Source organism: Tachyglossus aculeatus, chromosome 7 (assembly GCF_015852505.1).
Source record: "Tachyglossus aculeatus isolate mTacAcu1 chromosome 7, mTacAcu1.pri, whole genome shotgun sequence".
Classification (NCBI taxonomy): domain Eukaryota; kingdom Metazoa; phylum Chordata; class Mammalia; order Monotremata; family Tachyglossidae; genus Tachyglossus; species Tachyglossus aculeatus.
Genome location: NC_052072.1, coordinates 25,268,452 through 25,290,164, shown reverse-complemented (window position 1 = coordinate 25,290,164; position 21,713 = coordinate 25,268,452). Strand labels below are relative to the sequence as shown.

Below are 21,713 nucleotides of genomic sequence, written 5' to 3'. Positions count from 1 at the left end.
TATTACAACCAAAAAGACTGGGGTGGGAGAGAACTGAAGAAAAAGGGGTAGGTCAAAGGCAGCAGCAAACCTTCCTGAGGAGGCGGGGAGCAGGTAGCCCGTTGTGTGGCTTCAGTTCATGCTGACTTTCAGTGGCAGCACTTTGGTCGCTACCCCTGCCCTGCTGGTAATGGCTCCTCCATGTTTCATGTTGGATCTCAAATTGAAGAAAGGAAAAGGCAACCAGGTGGACCTTGCAACCCATTCGCCTCCCTGCTCAGGACCTTAAACGATGGGCTACAAATCCCTGGATTCTAGTTTTCTTTGATTCCTAGCCTTACTGCATGACCTTTCTCTGTGCTTAGCTTTGTTACCCTGTAAGGATGCCAGTTTTGGCTCGAGGGTTTTCTTAGACACTGAAAGACCTACGTGAATAACAGTAGAGACCTCACTCTGAGGTTCTTGGGTTACTGTTTATGCTTTAAGTGGAACTTGCCTGCCTCTCTTTAAGATGATCTTGGATTATTTAGGCTTTGAAGAAATGGCTTAAACTCACAAAGGACTGCCCAGAAAGATCGTCTGGGAAAACCATTCAACATGGAGATTAAAACTTGGACTTTCTAAGGAAACATTACCGTGATTTTTCAAGCCCAAATGATTAGATTATCTCTTCTAAGTACTTTGGACATCAAAATTTCACCAGAGGGACCGTCTCTATATGTTGCCAATTTGTACTTCCCAAGCGCTTAGTACAGTGCTCTGCACATAGTAAGCGCTCAATAAATACGATTGATGATGATGATTTCTTCCTTTTCGGCCACATCCTCCAGGAGGCCTTCCCAGACTGAGCCCCCTCCTTCCTCTCCCCCTCCTCTCCCTTCCCATCCCCCCGCCTTACACCCTTCCCCTCCCCACACCACCTATATATATGTGTATATATATACATGTACATATTTGTTACTCGACTTATTTATTTTACTTGTACATATTCTATTTATTTTATTTGGTTTATATGTTTTGTTGTCTGTCTCCCCCTTCTAGACTGTGAGCCCGCTGTTGGGTAGGGACCGTCTCTAGATGTTGCCAACTTGTACTTCCCAAGCGCTTAGTCCAGTGCTCTGCACACAGTAAGCGCTCAATAAATAGGATTGAATGAATGAATGAATGAATCGCCAACGCCAACGTGGTAGCGCCCCCTGCTGGATCCGAGAGGGCCAGAAGCACGGCCCCTTGTGAGCCTTTGATTGAGAAAGAAGGCCTAATTCCCTCTCCCACCCTAGCTAGCCGTGAGTTGACTGGGAGGAAAGAGACTGGGCTTTTTGGTCATCACAGATCGAATCACAGGAAGGGGCTCAAACAGGCCACTTGGGGTTCAGCTCATACATATGATGTAGGTCTGGAATGGAATAACTTTAGTTATGAGCAGGGTTGATCATATTGATGTTTGTGCATCACACAGACTCTAAGGTGGCATGACTTCAGAGAAGTCCGGATCTGGGCTCTTCAGGCTTATTGTTTTCTTTTCTGCCTCCCCTCCCCTCTGCTCTCCTCCCCTTTCCTCTCCTCTCCTGTCTCCTGTCCTGTCCTCTGCTCTCATCTCCTGTCCTGTCATCTCCTGTCCTCTCCTCTCCCCTGCCCTCCTCTCCCCTTCTCTCTCCTCTCTCCTCTCCTCTCTTCTGCTCTCCTCTCTTATCCTCTCCTGTCTCTGCTGCTCTCCTGTCCTGTCCCCTCCTCTCTCCTCTCCCCTCTCCTCTCCTTTCCTCTCCTCTCCTTCTCCTCTCCTTCTCCTCTCCTCTTCCTCTCCTCTTCCTCTCCTTCTCCTCTCCTTCTCCTCTCCTTCTCCTCTCCTTCTCCTCTCCTTCTCCTCTCCTCCTCCTCTCCTCCTCCTCTCCCTCTCTCCTCCCTCTCCTCCCCTCCCCTCCCCTCACCTCTCCTCTCCTTCCCTCCCCTTCCCTCCCCTCTCATCTCCCCCTCCTCCCCTCCTCTCTTCTCCCCTCTCATCTCCCCCTCCTCCCCTCCTCTCTCCTCTTCTCTCTCCTCTCCTCTCTCCTCTTTTCCTTTTTTTCATGCTTATTATATGCAAGGTACTCTATTAAATGCTGGGGTAGATTCGAGATAATCAGGTTGGACACTGCCCCCATCCCACATGGGGCTCCCAGTCTTAATCCCCATTTTACAGATGAGTGAACTGAGGCACAGAAGTGAAGTGACTTGACCCAGGTCATATGGCAGTCAAATGGGGGAGCCAGGATTGGAACCCAGGTCCTCCGACTCCCAGGCCGTTGCTACTTCCACTAGGCCGCGAGGTTTTTAAGTCTTGCTGCTTAGCGACTCTCCGCACCAGCTCCTCAAGGTCACCTCCGGCCTGGGCTGACGCCCACCATGTCTCTGCTGTTTCAGGTCGGCGTTGTGGGGACTTTCTTGCTGCTACTCATTTTCTCCTCCAGTATCATCTTCCTGTTTGTGGGGACGGCCTTCCTGGGGCTTTTTCTCAGCAGCACCTTCCCCAGCATGCTGGCCTACACAGAAGATATCCTTCAGTATAAAGGTCAGTTTAGGGGAGCCAAGGAAAGCCAGGGTGGGAAGGGCTGGGAAGGGGGTCTCCAAATCTCTCTTCAATCACTTGGGTCAATCAAATGGTATCTATTCAGTGCTCAACTGTGCGCAGAGCATCAAGCTAAGCACTTGGGAGAGCTTTTAGACTGTGAGCCCACTGTTGGGTAGGGACTGTCTCTATATGTTGCCAACTTGTACTTCCCAAGCACTTAGTACAGTGCTCTGCACACAGTAAGTGCTCAATAAATACGACTGATTGATTAATTGGGAGAGTACACTACAGAAGAGTTGGTAGAAGCGCTCCCTGCCCTCAAGGAGTTTACAGCCTTGGTGAGCGGCTCAATCAATCAGTTGTATTTATTCATTCATTCATTCAATCGTATTTCTTGAGTGCTTACTGTGTGCAGAGCACTGTATTAAGCGCTTGGGAAGTACAAGTTGGCAACATCTAGAGATGGTCCCTTCCCAACAAGGGGCTCACAGTCTAGAAGCGGGGAGACAGACAACAAAACAAAACATGTGGACAGGTTTCAAGTCATCAGAATAAATAGAAATAAAGCTAGATGCCCATCATTAACAAAATAAACCGAATAGTAAATATGTACAAGTAAAATAGAGTAAAAAAAAAAATAATAATAATGGCATTTATTAAGCACTTACTATGTGCAAAGCACTGTTCTAAGCACTGGGGGATACAAGGTAATCAGGTTGTCCCACGGAGGGCTCACAGTCAATCCCCATTTGACAGATGAGGGAACTGAGGCACAGAGAAGTGAAGTGACCTGCCCAAAGTCACACAGCTGACAGTTGGCAGAGCCGGGATTTGAACCCATGACCACTGACTCCAAAGCCCGGGCTCTTTTCTACTGAGCCACGCTGCTTCTTCAAAAAATCTGTACAAACATATGTATAGGTGCTGTGGAGAGGAGAAGGAGGTAGGGTGGGGGGGATGGGGAGGAGAAGAGGGAAAAGGGGGCTCAGTCTGGGAAGGCCTCCTTATTGAGTACTCACTGTGTGCAGAGCACTGTACAAAGTGCTTGGGAGAGCACAATATAGCAGAGTTGATAGACACAGTCCCTGCCCACAATGAGCTTACAGTCTAGAGGGGTAGACAGTAATGAGAAGCAGCGTGGCTCAGTGGAAAAAGCACGGGCTCTGGAGTCAGAGGTCATGGGTTTGAATCCCGGCTCTGCCAATTGTCAGCTGTGTGACTTTGGGCAAGTCACTTAACTTCTCTATGCCTCAGTTACCTCATCTGTAAAATGGGGATTAAGACTGTGAGCCCCCCGTGGGACAACCTGATCACCTTGTAACCTCCCCAGCACTGACAACAGTGCTTTGCACATAGTAAGCGCTTAATAAATGCCATTATTATTATTAATTAATATGAATAAATAATTCAATCATTTATTGAGCACTTACGGGGGGCAGAACCCTGTACTAAGTGCTTGGGAGAGTACAATATAGCAATAAATAAACCCATTCCCTGCCCACAACGAGTTTACAGTCTTGAGGGACTGTAAATTAAGGAGCTGTACGTAAGTGCTGTTGGGGCTGAGGGAGGGATTAATAAAGGGAGCAAATCAGGGTGACACAGAGGGGAGGGGGAGAAGAGGAAAGGAGGGCCACTTGAGGGTGGGGAATCACATAACTAGGGGGTCTCACAGGGTTGAGAGAGGGAAGGAACTGAGAAAAACAGTGAGCGGAGAAGATGAAAGGCCAGACTGCAGGCCCCCAACTCCCCACGCTTCTGGGGGCCAGGGAGAGAGGTTCATTGACACTCCAATCTCTCCAGTTCTCGTACATAGCGGGCTTTGCACCACTTAACCCCACACTTCATGCTGCTGCCCGGATTATCTTTGTCCAGAAACGCTCTGGGCATATTACTCCCCTCCTCAAAAACCTCCAATGGCTACCAATCAATCTGCGCATCAGGCAGAAACTCCTCACCCTGGGCTTCAAGGCAGTCCATCACCTTGCCCCCTCCTACATCACCTCCCTTCTCTCCTTCTCCAGCCCAGCCCGCACCCTCCGCTCCTCTGCCACTAATCTCCTCACCGTTAGGCCTCGTTCTCGCCTGTCCTGCCATCGACCCCCAGCCCACGTCCTCCCCCGGGCCTGGAACGCCCTCCCTCTGCCCATCCGCCAAGCTAGCTCTCTTCCTCCCTTCAAGACCCTGCTGAGAGCTCACCTCCTCCAGGAGGCCTTCCCAGAGTGAGCTCCTTCCTTCCTCTCCCCCTCGTCCCCCTCTCCATCCCCCCCATCTTACCTCCTTCCCTTCCCCACAGCACCTGTATATATGTATATATCGTTGTACATATTTATTACTCTATTTATTTTACTTGTACATATCTATCCTATTTATTTTATTTTGTTAGTATGTTTGGTTTTGTTCTCTGTCTCCCCCTTTTAGACTGTGAACCCACTGTTGGGTAGGGACTGTCTCTATATGTTGCCAATTTGTACTTCCCAAGCGCTTAGTACAGTGCTCTGCACATAGTAAGCGCTCAATAAATACGATTGATGATGATGATGATTAAGGACAACTCACGCTGTCCACACAAAGCCACCATGAGCCCACAAGTGGTTTCTTCCGCTACTTTGCTGACCTGCATGTTCGGAAGAACGTTCCCCATAATTCCCTGAGAGTCAGAAGGTCGTGGGTTCTCCTCCCAGCTCCGCCACTTGTCTGCTCCGTGACCTTGGCCAAGTCACTTCACTTCTCTGGGCCTCAGTTACCTCACCTGTAAAATGGGGATGGAGACTGGGAGCCCCCTGTGGGGCAGGGACTGTGTCCAACCCGATTAGAGAAGCAGCGTGGCTCCATGGAAAGAGCATGGGCTTTGGAGTCAGAGGTCATGGGTTCGAATCCCAGCTCCGCCAATTGTCAGCTGTGTGACTTTAGACTGTGAGCCCACTGTTGGGTAGGGACTGTCTCTATATGTTGCCAATTTGTACTTCCCAAGCGCTTAGTACAGTGCTCTGCACGCAGTAAGTGCTCAATAAATGTGATTGACTGATTTGGGCAAATCACAACTTCTCTGGGCCTCAGTTACCTCATCTGTAAAATGGGGATTAAGACTGTGAGCCCCCCCATGGGACAACCTGATCACCTTGTAACCTCCCCAGTGCTTAGTACAGTGCTTTGCACATAGTAAGCACTTAATAAATACCATTATTATTATTATTATTTGCTTGTATCCACCCCAGCGCTTCAAACAGCACCTGGCACATGATAAGCACTTAACAAATACCACAATTATCATTATTATTATTCCCGACCTGAGTCCTAGTCAGGATGTGTAGTGAATATATACCCTGTGGTGAAACTGTGCATCAACCCAAAATCTATCTGAATGACCGGTTTTAATGTATTTCGTCAACCCACCTTTCCATCAAAGCTACTAACAAGGCACGATGAGGGACTCATTCTTATTTTTCCTGCCTCGGCTCCAAAGGACCTGTTGTCGAGCAGTAAATGAGCCAGAAGGTGGGAAGGCAAAGCAGAATAAGAAACTGAAGAAGAAATGGAGAAAAAACATGGAGGCGGAAAGCTCTTTTTAAAATGTCCAAGACCCATTGGGTCTCTCTAGAATCAATCACCGGCATCTATTGAGCACTTACTGTGTAAAAAACACTGTACTGAGTGCTCGAGAGAGTACAGTACAACAGAGTTTTGTTTTTGTTTTTTATGGTATTTGTTAGGCACCATATACAAGGCGCTGTACTAAGAGCTGGGGTAGATTCATTCATTCATTCATTCAGATTTGTTGAGCGCTTACTGTGTGCAGAGCACTGTACTAAGCGCTTGGGAAGTACAAGTTGGCAACATATAGAGACGGTCCCTACCCAACAGTGGGCTCACAGTCTAGAAGATACAAGCTAATCAAGTTGAATACAGTCCATGGCCCACGTGGGGCTCACAGTCTTAATCCCCATTTTATAGATGAGGTAAGTGAGACACAGAGAAGTTCACTCATTCATTCAATCATATTTTTTGAGCGCTTACTGTGTGCAGAGCACTGTACTAAGCGCTTGGGAAGTACAAGTTGGCAGCATATAGAGACGGTCCCTACCCAACAGCGGGCTCACAGTCCTAGAAGATACAAACTAATCAAGTTGAATACAGTCCATGGCCCACGTGGGGCTCATAGTCTTAATCCCCATTTTATAGATGAGGTAAGTGAGGCACAGAGAAGTTCATTCATTCATTCAATCATATTTATTGAGCACTTACTGTGTGCAGAGCACTGTACTAAGCGCTTGGGAAGTACGAGTTGGCAACATATAGAGACGGTCCCTACCCAACAGTGGGCTCACAGTCTAGAAGATACAAGCTAATCAAGTTGAATACAGTCCATGGCCCACGTGGGGCTCACAGGCTTAATCCCCATTTTATAGATGAGGTAAGTGAGGCACAGAGAAGTTCACTCATTCATTCAATCGTATTTATTGAGCGCTTACTGTGTGCAGAGCACTGTACTAAGCGCTTAGGAAGTACAAGTTACTTGCCTAAGGTCACAGAGCAGAGCAGTGGAAAGCAGGCCCCACTGCTTTCCACTGTTGGTAGACACATTTCCTTCCCACAACGAGCTTACAGTCTAGTCACTAGACTTCTAGTCTAGAAGCCGAAAAGGGAACAACTCTCCCACCTTACACTTCAGAGCGTTGAGGTGGTATTTATTGGGCTCCTATTCATTGCAATGAATTGCATTAAGCATTGGGGAACTGTAAGAATAGCGCAAGATGTGATTCCTGCCCACGAGGGACTTACCCTCTTCAGGGGAGATGGGTGTAGAAATAGCCACAGACAACTGTGGAATCATTATTTTTTAAATTGAATGTTCCACCAATTACACTCATATGCCTGGGTGCTGAGGCCTTCCCTCTTTTCCCTGGCTCACCTTCTGCCTTCTCAGAAGGCAGAAGCAGCGTCAGTGGAAAGAGCACGGGCTTTGGAGTCAGAGGTCATGGGTTCAAATCCCGACTCCGCCACTTGTCAGCTGTGTGACTTTGGGCAAGTCACTTATCTTCTCTGGGCCTCAGTTCCCTCATCTGTAAAATGGGGATGAAGATTGTGAGCCCCATGTGGGACAACCTGATCACCTCGTATCCTCCCCAGCACTTAGAACAGTGCTTTGCACATAGTAAGCGCTTAACTAATACCATCATTATTATTATTATTCTGCATCATCTATGCACTTTAATCTGTGATTTTTGGACACTTGATATTTGCCCCAAACCCTACCTCCCAGCACTGATGTACATATCTTTAAATTATATATTATAAATTACTTATGTATTCATATTGATTTTTAGACTGTGAGCCCACTGATGGGTAGGGACTGTCTCTATATGTTGCCAATTTGTACTTCCCAAGCGCTTAGTACAGTGCTCTGCACACAGTAAGTGCTCAATAAATATGATTGATGATGATGATCTCCCCCTCTAGACTTAGCTCCTCATGGGCAGGGAATGTGCCTGCTAATTCTATTGTATTGTACTCTCCCAAGTGCTTAGTACAGTGCTCTGCGCATAGTAAGCACTCAATAAATACGATTGATTGATTGATACTATCACTTCTACAACTATTTACCCACTGTGTGACCTTGGTCAAGTCACCTCTGTGCTGCCGTTTCTTGATCTGTAAAATGGGAGATTCAATATCAGTTGTCCCTCCTACTTAGACTGTGAGCCCCATGTAGGACCGAGACTGTGTCTGATCTACTAGTATTAAATGCACTCGAGCTTAATACAGTGCTTGGCATCTAGTAAACATTAACAATTAATATTATTATTATTTAAATTATATAATATAAATCGCTCATTTATTTATACTAATCTCTCTCTCTCCCTCTTAAATCTGAATATCTAACAGACAGTTGCTCTCCTCACCCTCAAGACCTTATTAAAGGTGCATCTCCTCTCAGAGGCCTTCCTTAACTAAGCCCTCATTTCATCTTTTTCCACTCCTTTCTACGTCACCCTGATTTGCTCCCTTTATTCACCCCTCCCTCAGCCCCATAATGCTTATGTACGTATCCATCATTTATTTCCTTATATCAATGTTCATTCAGTTGTATTTACTGAGCATTTACCGTGTGCAGAGCACTGTATTTAGTGCTTGGGAGAGTCCATAAATGTCTCTCTGCTCCTCCAGACTGTGAGCTCCTTTAGGGCAGGGAACGTGTCTATACTTTCAGGGATCATTTCTGTAGGATGTGACTAGAGAAGTGAGATCGAAAGTGAGATCCCCATCCCCCCACCCCACCTCCTTCCCCTCCCCACAGCACTCGTATATATTTGTACAGATTTATTACTCTATTTTGCTGGTACATATTTACTATTCTATTTATTTTGTTAATGATGTGCATTATAGCTATAATTCTATTTGTTCTATTTTGACACCTGTCTACATGTTTTGCTTTGTTGTCTGTCTCCCCCTTCTAGACTGTGAGCCCGTTGTTGGGTAGGGACCGTCTCTATACGTTGCCAACTTGTACTTCCCAAGCGCCTAGCACAGTGCTCTGCACACAGTAAGTGCTCAATTAATATGATTGACTGAATGAACTCCGTTGTATGTACAGTCCCAAGTGCTTAGTAGAATATTGTTCTGCATCCAGTAAGTGCTCAATACATTTGACTGATTGAGGGTGGACGGAAGTAAAAACCCAGCTTCCATGGGGGAACTTTGCCCACTTGCTGTAAAACCAAAGCTTTTTTTAAATTTTTTCCTCATGCCAGGCTGTGCTACAACTGTGTTGGTGACAGGAGCAGGCATTGGTGAAATGGTACTGCAGATGCTAGTAGGTTCGGTAAGTGGGAAAGCCTATTGAGTGCATATGAGAATTCTGGCTTAAGTACAAGAAATTCCTACTGACTCTCTTCTGAAGCTCAGCAGAGCTTGCCCGAATTTCCCAAAGGGGCCCCTACCCACCTCGAGCTTGGCAAACCCCACCCGCTCCCCATCCTGCTCCGGGCAGAGGCTGCCTGGTGACCTGGGGATGGGAAGTGGGAGCTGGAGCAGGGAGGGGAGGCATGGGAAAGGCGAGAACAAACAAGAGGATGGTCAGGGAGAGGGGCCAGCTGACATGTGGGAATGCCATTCTGTTTGCCGAGTTACTTCCAGCTGTGGTCTCTCGTTTCCAGCCTGCAGGGCTGTTCTGCAAAGAGGGCAGCCAGCCTGGGAAAAAAATCCCCTACTCGAGGGTCTGTCTAGTTGTCCTAAAGTCTGCTCTGTTTTCAGTTCATGAGACAGAGGATGATGATAAGGCTCAGGTCAGTGGCCCCTTTTCCTCCCATGAAGCCTCTTATCCCTGCAGGCCAGAGGCAGAGAGCAGAGCCTATCCACCTGATGCAGTTCAGCTCTAAGCGCTGGGGTAGATACAAGGTTATCAGGTTGGGGGCTCACAGTCTTAATCCCCATTTTACAGATGAGGGAACTGAGGCACGGAGAAGTGATTTGCCCAATGTCACACAGCAGACAAATGGAGGAGCTGGGATTAGAGCCCAGATTCTTTTGACTCCCAAACCTGAGCTCTAGCCGCTACTCTATGCTGCTTCAAGCCTGGTCGGTGATTCGGGAACTATTCATTCGTTCATTCAATCGTATTTATTGAGCGCTTACTGTGTGCTAAGTACTGTACTAAGCACTTGGGAAGTACAAGTTGGCAACATATAAAGACGGTCCCTACCCAACAGCGGGCTCACAGTCGAGAAGGGGGAGACAGACAACAAACCAAACTAGGAGTCTTAGAGTCCTAAAAGGGGGCTAAGACCGTAAGAGGTCATCTTAGCATTGCCCCCTTCTCCTCTCCGAAGTTGCTTAATTACAAAACAAGTGGGTAATCAATCAGTGGTATTTACTGAGCGCTTATGTGTGCAGAGCACTGTACTAGGCATTTGGGGAAGTACAAAAGAGTAGAGTTTTGTACTTTTTTTTGTACTTCCCCCTTTTAGACTGTGAGCCCACTGTTGGGTAGGGACTGTCTCTATGTGTTGCCAATTTGTACTTCCCAAGCGCTTAATACAGTGCTCTGCACATAGTAAGCGCTCAATAAATACGATTGATTGATTGATTGATAGAGTTGTTAAGACACAGTCCCAACCACAAGGAGCTTACGGTCTACTGGGGTCCCTGCCGTCTCTCCCGAGGGAGTTAGGAGCTCGAATTTCATGTAAAATGCATGTGGGGCCTTGGAAAGAAGCTTTATAGAACAAGGTTGTGCGTGTATGAAATAGGCCCTGGGGACGGTGATGAGCCTGCGTCTGTCTGTCTGTGTTTTCTCCCCTTTGGCAGATTATCCAGGTACAGGGCAGCTACAGTTTCCTGGTCTGTGGGGTGATCTTTGGCTGTTTGGCTTTTACCTTCTACATTTTGCTCCTGTTTTTCCACAGGATGCACCCTAGGCCCTCATCAGGTAAGGGAAGCATTCTTTTCTGTGGGTGGAGGAAAGCGGGGAAGCGGTGTCCAGCTTAACACGCCAGCTCCCTCCCTCTGTTCCAAGCAAAATGCAAGGAAATATTTGTTTTTCGGCCGCTTCCCTTTCCCTCTTCCTGCTTTGCCTTGCGATTGTCAGTGCTGGGAGTGGAGGGGTGAAGAAAGCTGTGTGTCTGATTCAGAGTTTCTCAGCCGCGAGAGACAGGCTTCACAGAGCTGGCTGGCTGCCTGTCCGCACCCCCCCCGCCCCGCTCCAGGATTTACTAGCTCAGAGAACACCCCTGAACCCCTCAGGGCTGCTGCCTCTTGTCTTCTGGAGTTGGCCCAAGACCCTGTTTGGCAGGATCTGGGCTATTCAGAGCCCCTGCCTCTTCCAAACTCCACTCTCTAGTCGAAGTTGCGCAGAAAGGCTCCTCTGGGGCAGAGGTCTCACAGTTGCAGTCACAGTCTCTGAACCCCTAGGAAAAGTCTCACAAGCCACTTCAGAAAGACTCTGGCTTCAGGGGAAAAGCAGGGAGGCCTAGTGAGGGTCGGGACACCTGGGTTCTAACCCCAGCTCCCCCACTTGTCTTCTGTGAGACTTTGGGCAAGTTACTACACTTCTCTGGGCCTCCACTTCTTCGTCTGTCAAACAAGGATTCAATACCTGTTCTCCTTCCCGCTAAGACTTGTGAGCCCCAGGACTTGGCACAGAGTAATAACCGTGGGGTTTGTTAAGGACTTACTGTGTGCCAAGCATTGTGTTGAGTGTTGGGGTATAAGACTGTCAGGACAGATGCAGTCCTTGTTCCATATGGGGCTCAACAGGAAAGCAGCATGGCCTCATGGAAAGAGCATGGGCCTGGGAGCTGGAGGACTTGGGTTCTAATCCCAGCTCTGCCAGTTGCGTGCTGTCTGACCTTTGGCCAGTCACTTAACTTTCTTGTGCCTCAGTTACCCCATCTGTAAAATGGGGATTAAATCCTCCTCCTTCCAACAGTGAGCCCCAGGGATTGTTTGCAGCTCATTGTGGGCACAGATTGTCTCTCTTTATTGCTATCAAGCGCTTTGTACAGTACTCTGTGCACAGCAAATGCTCAATAAATACAAGAGAATGAAAAATGATGGCATTTATTAAGCACTTACTATGTGCAAAACACTGTTCTAAGCGCTCTTGTATGTACCCCAGAGCTTAGTAATAATATAATAATAATGATAATATTTGTTAAGCGCTTATTATATGCCAAGCACTGTTCTAGCGCTGGGGTATATACAAGGTAATCAGGTTGTCCCACTTGGGGCTCAGTCTTCATCCCCATTTTACATGAGGTAACTGAGGCACAAAGAAGTTAAGTGACTTGCCCAAGGTCACACAGCTGACAAGTGGCAGACTGGGGATTGGAACCCATGACCTCTGACTCCCAAACCCGTGCTCTTTCCACTAAGCCACGCTGCTTCTGTACAATGCTTGGCATATAATAGAGAAGCAGCATGGCTCAATGCAAAGAGCACGGGCTTTGGAGTCAGAGGTCATGGGTTCAAATCTCAGCTCCGCCAATTGTCAGCTGTGTGACTTTGGGCGAGTCACTTAACTTCTCTGTGCCTGTTATCTGTAAAATGGGGATGAAGACTGTGAGCCCCCCATGGGACAACCTGATCACCTTGTAACCTCCCCAGCACTTAGAACAGTGCTTTGCACATAGTAAATGCTTTATAAATGCCATTATTATTATGATTATTATATAATGAGCACTTAACAAGTGCCATAAAATAAAAAAAAAGTGGTGTAACAACCTGACACTGACCCAAGTTAGTCTCTTCCCCTTTAATTCTCCTTGCTCCAAGAATCAATGTGCAATCAATGTGGGCAGAGCACTGTCCTAAGCACTTGGGAGAGTACAGTACAATAGCTAGGCACGATTCCTGCCCAGAAGGGGCTTTCAGGCTAGAGGACAGTGCACCTCTATCACCATCCAGATTCCCAGATGAAGTACAGGAGGACGAGAATCCCTTTTTCCCCGTAAGGGTAAGGGTTCTGGGCCCAGGTTCTCAGGTTGGAGCAGGACTTCTTCCCCTCACTGCAGTAAAGGACAGGTTTCAGCTGTGCTACTTGGGAGACTTTGGGGGGGCAGAGGGAATGGGACTGGGAGGATGAGTTGTGCCTTTCCAGTTCAGCGTGGTCAGTGTCTAAAACCTACTCCTGCCCTCAACCTTTCCTCTCCCAGCCTCAAAGAGCAGCCCAGCCCACAGGCACCTTTTTTTTTTTTTTCTTATTTAAGTACTTACTATATACCAGGTGCTCTACTAAGCACGGGGTAGATACAAGACAATAAGATCAGGCACGATCCCTGTCTCACGTGAAACTCAGTCTCAAATCCCCATGTTAAGGCTGAGGTAACTGAGGCCCAGAGAAGTGAAGCGAGGTCACAGAGCAGACAAGTGGTGGAGCCAGAATTAGAACCCAGGTCCTCAGACTCCCAAGCCTGTGCTGTTTCCACTGGGTCTTGCTGCTGTTTTATCAACCTTCTGCGGGCCAGTGCCCCCAGAAAGGAGTCCAAGGTGGCTGCCTGGTGAATCCCTGCCCCTGGCAGCAGCGAGCTGGACAGAGCGCAGTGGCCACCCACTGTCTGTATGGCTTTTAGGTAGGTTGCCAGGCTGATGCTGGGTCAAATAGTGGCACCCCTTATTGGGCTGCTTGGTGGTGGCCACCCCTTTTGCCCAAGGCCAGGGCAGCACCTTTAAACACCTTTCGCCCACACCCCTCCATTGGCTTGAGACCCACAAGTGGTTCCAAAAAGAGGAAGACATGGCTTCCAACCCACGGGCTGTAGTCCCCTACTCCAGTGTCTATCATTATGGTGTACTCTCCCAAGTGCTTAGTACAGAGCTCCACACAGAGTAATCACTCGATAATTAAGATTGGCTGACTGAGCAAGGAAATGAACAGGTCAGCCAACAGGAAGAGGAGGAGAAACAAAAGGCCTAACTCCTTCTCCAACTGGATTTCAGCCCCGGCATAATGGAGGCTGCGCTATTTTCCTTTCACAGTAACCGGCCCAGACAAGGCAGCTGAGGTGAACAGCTCGGACTTCTCGTATCAGAGGTAAATCGCTGGCTGAATCTTTGCAGCTGGAAAAGAAGAGCCCCAACTCTCTCAGGGCAAAGCACCATCCACTCAAGAATGTTGGGGAAGATCGGGGCATGAAGCACCGTGAAATTCAGCCCTGGATTTTTGGACGGTGTGAAGGCCTGGTGTTGGAGGCGGAAGGGCTCAGATCATCTCCAATGCCTCTTTGACCTTAGACTGACTCCTCTTTCTATCCAAATCCCTTGTACTTCCAGGGTTTGATTTGAGCTCATTACTTGCTGCCTCCTGAACAGTTCATATGTGGTATGTCTCCCTTGGCAGTCACTTGGGTAATGACCTGAAACAATGGAACAGCAAAGTTTTTAGTTAAACAAAAGACACTCATTGGTAGTTGTCGGTTGGTATAGAAAAGTGATTTTTAAAAATTAACATGGATGTAGCGCTTACTTACTGCTGCACTCGACAGCTGTTAGTGTGTTTAGACTTGTTAACAATTTGGGGCATGGAAAGAATCCAGTGGTCTCCTGTGCTGCTGAAGGGAAACCAACCAGTTTGTAGAAACTGTGGGGTTCATTTAGGTCTCAAAATATGAGAAGGTAAATTCAGTGTGAACTTGAATCCCAGTGTTTCCAAGATGTACAATCCATGATTTATTAACCTGAAGTGAAGAAAGAGAAGTTGGATGTTTATTTTTCTCTAGTGTGAAGGGCTGTAGCTGGGAGATAGAGGTGAAAAATAAACCCTCAATCTATACTGTGTGCCCGCTACAGAGAAGAGCTTCACCCTTATCACAGAACATCAAAATCAGGGCAAGGTCTTTAGCTAAGGAAAAGATAAGGCTGTTAAATCAGTGCAATACAAAAAAGTGGTGCCTGTAGAGAGCTAGAGGTACTGTATATAGCATTTCCAACAAGTACTATTAACAAGGAATGTAGCCATGCTGGATCAAAAAATGAGAGTAGGATAAGTGCTCGATGTATTTTTGTAAAGGAATGATTTTTACAATAGCTTCTGAACTGTATATTGGTTTAGCTGCAATTTCTGTATGTATGTGTGAGTGCATATGTTTAAATCAATCAAGCGGTGGTATTTATTGAGCACTTACTGTGGGCAGAGCCCTGTACTAAGTGCTTGGTAGGGTGCAATACAACGGAGTTGGTTGTCACGTTCCCGGCCCACAAGGAATTACAGTCTAGAGAAAATGTTCAGATTAAAGTGATTCTGGTTCTCAGGGCGTTGTTTGCTGGCCTGTTTCACTTGCTCTTCAGAAACCTTTCTTCCACACTCGAGGCGGTAGCAGTTTGGCCAGTTTCTGCCTAAGAACTCATAAGCAGCTTAATGGGAGGTGTTCAAATGTAATAAATACTCTTAGGAGACACATTCATTATGAGCCACAGACTTGGCTTTTTGAAATCTAGTGCCTGGGGTATCGCTGTTAGTCATACTCTCATCTGAGAAGTCTAAGGACATTCAGTTTTAAAAATAATTTAGCTACCAAAACCATAGTAGCATCCCGTTTAGTCTCATTGACAGTATGTTTGCCTTTCATTAGTAAACACAAATCAGCTGAAGTTTTTTATTTTCCTTATTTAGCCAGTTACAATTTCCACACTGCATTCAGAGTGGGGCACTATGAGCCTCAGGGTAAATTTTCCTGTCTTGATTGATTGTGGGGTTGGGGGAGGACTATCAAGCTAAATTTTTAAAATCAGGTTAGCCAAGTTTACCTATCATGAGCTATGGTTGTTTGGAAAGTTTCACTGCTCTTAGCGGCATGTGTCATTCTTGAGGGCAGAGAAAACCTTAATCCTTTCAAGCTGCAAAAACGATCTTTGAATTTTCATGTTACCACAAGACAGGACTCTCCCATAATAATATGGCTTCAATGGGTGAGAGTTCAATTAGGCAGAAAAATTCCACTCAGAATCATCATAGATGGAGAACAACAAAGTCTTTTGGAGCCCACCCCTCAAAAATCAGTGAGTTATGACAATTTGGAAGAAAACTTTTCTTGTCAAACTCTGAAGAGTAAATGGGGAGAAGAGAGCCAGGTGACAATAATAATAGTGGCATTTAAGTGCTTACCGATTTGCTGAGAACTGTACTAAATGCTGGGATGGATACAAGATCATTCATTCATTCAATCAATCATATTTATTGAGTGTTTACTGTGTGCAGAGCACTGTACTAAGTGTTTGGGAAGTACAAGTTGGCAACATATAGAGATGGTCCCTACCCAACAGTGGGCACACAGTCTAGAAGGGGGAGATAATCACATCCCACGCGGGGTTTACATTCAAGTAGAAGGAGCCCAGGTATTGAATCCTCATTTTGCAGATGAGGAAACAAGCACAGAGAAGTTAAGTTACTTGCCCAAAGTCACAAAGCAGGTAAGTGTGTATAAAGCTATAATTCTATTTATTCTGATGGTACTGACACCTGTCTACTCATTTTGTTGTCTGTCTCCCCATTCTAGACTGTGAGTCCATTGTTGGGTAGGGACCGTCTCTATATGTTGCCAATTTGTACTTCCCAAGTGCTTAGTACCGTGGTCTGCACACAGTAAGCGCTCAATAAATACGATTGAGTGAATGAAGTGGCAGAGCGGAGATTAGAACTCAGGTCCTCTGACTCCCAGGCTGTGCTGCAGCAGAGCTAGATAGGGTGGCTCTGGATCATCACCTTGATTGAAGGGCCCTCCCCACCCTCCCCTGAACTCTGGGCACGGTGTCTCACAACTTCATTCAACTGTACTTATTGAGCTCTTACTTTGTGCAAAGCACTGTACTAAGCGGTTGGAAGAATACAATAAAAAAACAGACACATTCCCTGCCCATGATGAGCTTAAAGTCCACAACGTAAGGACATGCTCTGAACCAACCCTGTCCCCTCAAATGCCAGTTTTACTGTAACACTGAAATCCCACCAACTCCTAGAACTCAGATCTTATACTTCCCCCAAGTTGGTATATGGCATTAAGGAATCCTCTGTTGCTTTCTCTTTTCAGAAGTGAAACCTCTTTAATCTTCAAGTATTTACGAAACAAACTGTGCACAATCAGCACTCCATTGCCATTGTCCTTCAGATCACTCTGCTCCCTACCAGAGATATATGTTCCAGGAGACTTAAATGGGGAAAAACCTGGGAGTAATCAATGAGGATTGCTAAACTCTTTGTAAATACATCAATTTTCAGTCACACATCTCACACACACATACTCCGAGGTGAATTTCACCATTAGTGGCTTCTTCAAGTGTGAAAACACACACACACATATCAAACAACTTGCTGTCACCTTCCTTTTCCCCATGTAAGGTTGCAGCACACCAACATGTGTTCTTCACGTTCTTTCTCCTCTTGCTATTTTCACTGAGGATAACTGCAACTTACTTTTTGGATGTGATCTATTAATTCTTATTTTTCCAGAAGTAGCTCAGTTCTGGAGCAGCTTAACTTCACACACCACTCGCACCGGGTGTCTGGTTTCCTGTTTCAAAGAATCTGTTGGAGAAGCCATTGAGTCGAGTGGAAAAATCGCAGATAAGTTCACTTGTAGGGACTAGAACAAAGCATTTGGCTGGCACAAAAACTTCCTACTGAAGCTCTAAATGGGAGAATATTTACAAGAAGAGACATTTCATAAGTTCTACAACTTAACTTTTCTGCCTTCATTCCTGAGTTGATCAATTTCCCTTTTGTCCCCTGATGTGTTATCATAACCCCAAGGTTGGACCCTGATTTTTATTATGGGGCAATTCATCAACATTCTGCATTTGCCATACTGCTTGAGTTCAAAACCTACAAACCACACCACATGGAAAAGATGCTAAGCTGCTTCATGTTTTACCTTGCCTGCGATGAGCTCATCTGATGAACAAGAGCGGGAAAGGGCAGTGAATAATCCATGCAAGACATTTTTGTTAAAAATATTTATTAAAAAAATACAATTGTTTTGCTTGTTTGGTTGCACATATATCCATTAACAGATATGCATGACTTTTGACATGAATAAGTTTGCTACAATGCCTTTTAAAGCCAGCTGCATTATACAAAGCAGATTTCCTCTGTCAGTTCTTACACAAAAATATTTTTCTGAAACCGATCCCCATAAAAAAAGATACAATGCCATATATACGATTTATTTTTTGCAGAAAACTTTAAGCAATAGAAAAAAGTCACCTGATTACTCAGGAGCAGCCGCTCATTGGGATTAGCTGGATTCAATCAATGGTATTTATTGAGCGCTTACTGTGTATAGAGCACTGTACTAAGCACTTGGGAAAGTACCCCAGGCACTGGCTACTTTTTCTTCTTTGAAAGCCGTATCCTTTAAAGTCTTCAAAATGCTACTACATCCGATTTCCAGAATTGCTATCACTGCCGATAAAACACATTCAGGACTATTTACTGCTCAATCATTCTCATCAATCCATCCTGCCACTCCTTTACGTCCCACATCAGACTGTATTTTTCAGCCAGAATTTGTCTCTTTCTCTAGCTGCAGAAGCACTGAATGTTATTTAGTCAATTTTCAGTTGTCCCTAAATTTGAATGCTTCGTTGAAAAGGCTATCTCAATACTCTGAAGGTCTCCCTAATGTAAATTACAGTGGGGTTAATTAAGACCAGGATTAATAACACTTCAAGAGTTATTTTCCACTTTGGCTATTTATGCACCTATGTTACAAATGAGCATTATTTTTATGCAATGTTTATACATACTAGATTTGATTCTGTACTGGTTTCAATGCAATAAAATGGGCAGGGGCAGTGGGGGGGGTGTTGGAGTGAAGAACACTCCCTGACAACTTCTAAATTACCGCCTACCCCAAACAAAAGCATATGCCCGAAAAAAATAAATTTTCAAACATTTGAGCTGACATGTATACTAATAATACTTCCAAGGCAGAAGTGCACTTTTTCTGAATCTGCCCCATGGATCTTGTGAATGTGAACCAAGAGTGCAAGTCTTTTGATTGGCAACAGCTCATTTTATGGGTTTTTTTGTGTCTTTTTACACCATTATCCCAACTTTTGACTGTTGACATATTCGCATGTGCTGCTAATGCCATAGAGATTCAACCAACAGGAACCTACAAACTGTAGCCCTACATTTTTTCCCCAATAACTGTTCACTGTCCCAACTGGTTCTCACCCAAGCAGTTTCCGCAGTCACAAAAGTGCTCTTTACTTGGATCCAACATGGATCACAGAGAATTATTAGTCAATTCCTTGCATTGCAAATTCTAGTCTATATTTATAGTCAACTCTCGATTATCCATGGTCATTGAGCGAGGCATTGCATTTTAAGGGAGCGCCCCAGATAACCTGAAGACCGCCTTTTAGTCAAAAGTTCAGCTTCCTCCCTCCCCGACCTGTTAGTTATTAAAACAAAGAGCATGACTGCCTGAGTTTATTTTCCCTTTCCCGGAAGGAGTAAATTGCCAGAAGGCAGTCAGCCAAAAGAAGAATAAGCAATCAATGGTATTTGAGCACTGTGTGCAAAGCACTGTACTAAGCGCTTAAAAGCAACAAATCCAGATAATACTCAAACTGGATAAGTCAGTCCCTGAATAACTGAGAGTTAACTGTATTCATTTCTGTTCTACTTCTACATACTGTACATGCACCTTAGCTAGATACACTCACGCACGTGTGTGCACATGCATACGCTCAAACATACATACATATACACACACACAGAGGAAGAGTTTATAAAATATCTGATAAATGTAAGCAATGAATGTAATCAACATAAGGCCAACTGGTTAACACTGCACCATGAAACAAACAAAAAAAGGTGAAATGTCCTGGAGGGGGGTTCAGTTCACCCCCATATGCTGATGAACACCCAGCTATGTCAGCCACAAAGAGAAAAAAAACTAGAAACCTGATATTTCACAAAGCTTTTATGCAATCGATCAATAGCCAAAACCCAAAAATATTACCCATTTCATAAAGCGCAACTTTTAAAGCTGGTATATTATAAAAAATATTTTAGCCAAAATATAGCACCCTCAAGAAGCCTCCTAGTTAGCCAATCTTGCTAATTGGTTTATGCCCTTCCCCTTCCAAAAGAAGTACAAGCTCCAGAAATCCTATTATAATAATAATGATGATGACACTCTCCCCTCTCCAATCCTCAAAAGCTTTTGGGTGTGAGAAACAGAAAAACATTAAGTGCTTCCAGTTACAAAAATAGTGCTCACAAATGGTGTTCAATAAAGTGATGAATGCCATGTGGCAAACTCCCTAACCAACAGGTCTGGCTCCAGATGTGGTTTTGGGCCACCCCTGGGGCAGTGGGGGGGAGGGAAGGATGGGCACTTACTTAGCCCAACCCTAAGCCACCCCAGGGCAATTCTACGCTTGATCTGGGGCTTTAGGTCAGCTATACGGAAATTGGGCTTTAAATCCGCTAAATGGAAATCGGGGTGGTCTGGTTCAGTCAATCCGGGGCAGGCCCTCCCCCTAAGATGGACCTGAGCCCTCGGGGGAACTCAGAAGCCAAAGGTCACTGAGGTATTTCCCATTGCAAACTGACCTGACAGAACTCTAGCTAACAGAGCTAAATTAGGCCACAATGCCAGGATATCTCCCAGCTCCTTTAATTCCCAGGCACAGTTTTGCATTTAAGGGCATTGTTTCTGGTATAAATACTTGCATGGAACCTAAATGAATTGGGCACAGCCTAGGATGAAATGATAATCAGATTTTGGAAAGAAACCCGGTTCCCCAATCTCACAATGCTAGCAAGTGAGGTCTCAGATGGGTTTTTGTTAAGATTCTTCTATAAAATCAAAAACAGAATTGAGTTTTGAAAAGTTGGCAAGCAATGAGTCCGTTATCAGAGCCAATTTATTTAGTGCTTACGGACATATCAATCAATGGTATTTACTGAGTGCTTACTATGTGCAGAGCACTTTTCTAAATGCTTGGGAGAGTACAAAACAAGAGTTGGCAGACATGTTCCCTGCCCACAATGAGCTTACAGTCTAGTGGACATAAATACTACATAGAAAATTGAAATGTGCAAGGCATTAAATTTTAAAAAGTGGCAGCTGCAAAATGCAGCTTTTTTTTTTCCCTTTTAGTACAAAATATATAGGCTCACAGCCATCCCAGCCTTGGGGATGGATAAAACACATCCCTCTAAAAAATAGATTTTGTGTGTATAGACATATACACACACACATCTATAAATAAATATGCATTTTCAGCCACTACTCCAGAGTGACACAGAAGGAATTGTTCCAGTTTCTCAATTAAATATTAAAAAATAAATTTAAAGTTCTACTACTGCTTGATGTGTATTTATCCAGGAGTTCGGAGCAGAGTCAAACCACGTTTATGGATATGATCACCTTCCATGAATTTTCTTGTGAAAGACTTCCTCAAAAATTGATATAATGATCAAATGAAATTTCCAGTCTTTTGGAGAAAGCCTAAAATTAGGCCGAAGTTCTCTTTTTCACACACACCACTCTAGATTATCATCTTTCACAGTGGTCAGTGTGAATCGCAGCACCATAGCAATAGCTAAGTTTCCTGGCAGTTTCCTCCCCCTTAAAATATTTTCAGAAAAATGGCTATGGAAAAAAATTAGAAAAAAAGACAGCTTCCAGGCACACTCCTATTCTCCATTCACAACTCACCTAACAGAAGTGCTCAA

General features: G+C 45.2%; 1 protein-coding gene and 1 pseudogene across 2 annotated transcripts in view; both read left to right on the top strand.

The window, feature by feature from the left end:
• Positions 1 to 17,281, top strand: part of MFSD4A (major facilitator superfamily domain containing 4A) — a 56,295-nt gene extending 39,014 nt beyond the window's left edge. The window contains exons 8-12 of one of the 2 annotated variants that reach the window (XM_038749817.1): positions 2,380 to 2,527; positions 9,280 to 9,350; positions 10,835 to 10,955; positions 14,003 to 14,057; positions 17,050 to 17,281. In XM_038749817.1, the coding sequence (XP_038605745.1) occupies positions 2,380 to 2,527; positions 9,280 to 9,350; positions 10,835 to 10,955; positions 14,003 to 14,057; positions 17,050 to 17,200 (546 nt within the window). In that variant the 3' untranslated portion in view covers positions 17,201 to 17,281. Of the gene's footprint in view, positions 1 to 2,379; positions 2,528 to 9,279; positions 9,351 to 10,834; positions 10,956 to 14,002; positions 15,277 to 17,049 lie in introns of those variants that run through there. The other variant, XM_038749815.1, reaches the window with a different exon arrangement.
• Positions 8,723 to 8,797, top strand: LOC119931136 (annotated as a pseudogene).
• Positions 17,282 to 21,713: the final 4,432 nt, after the last annotated feature.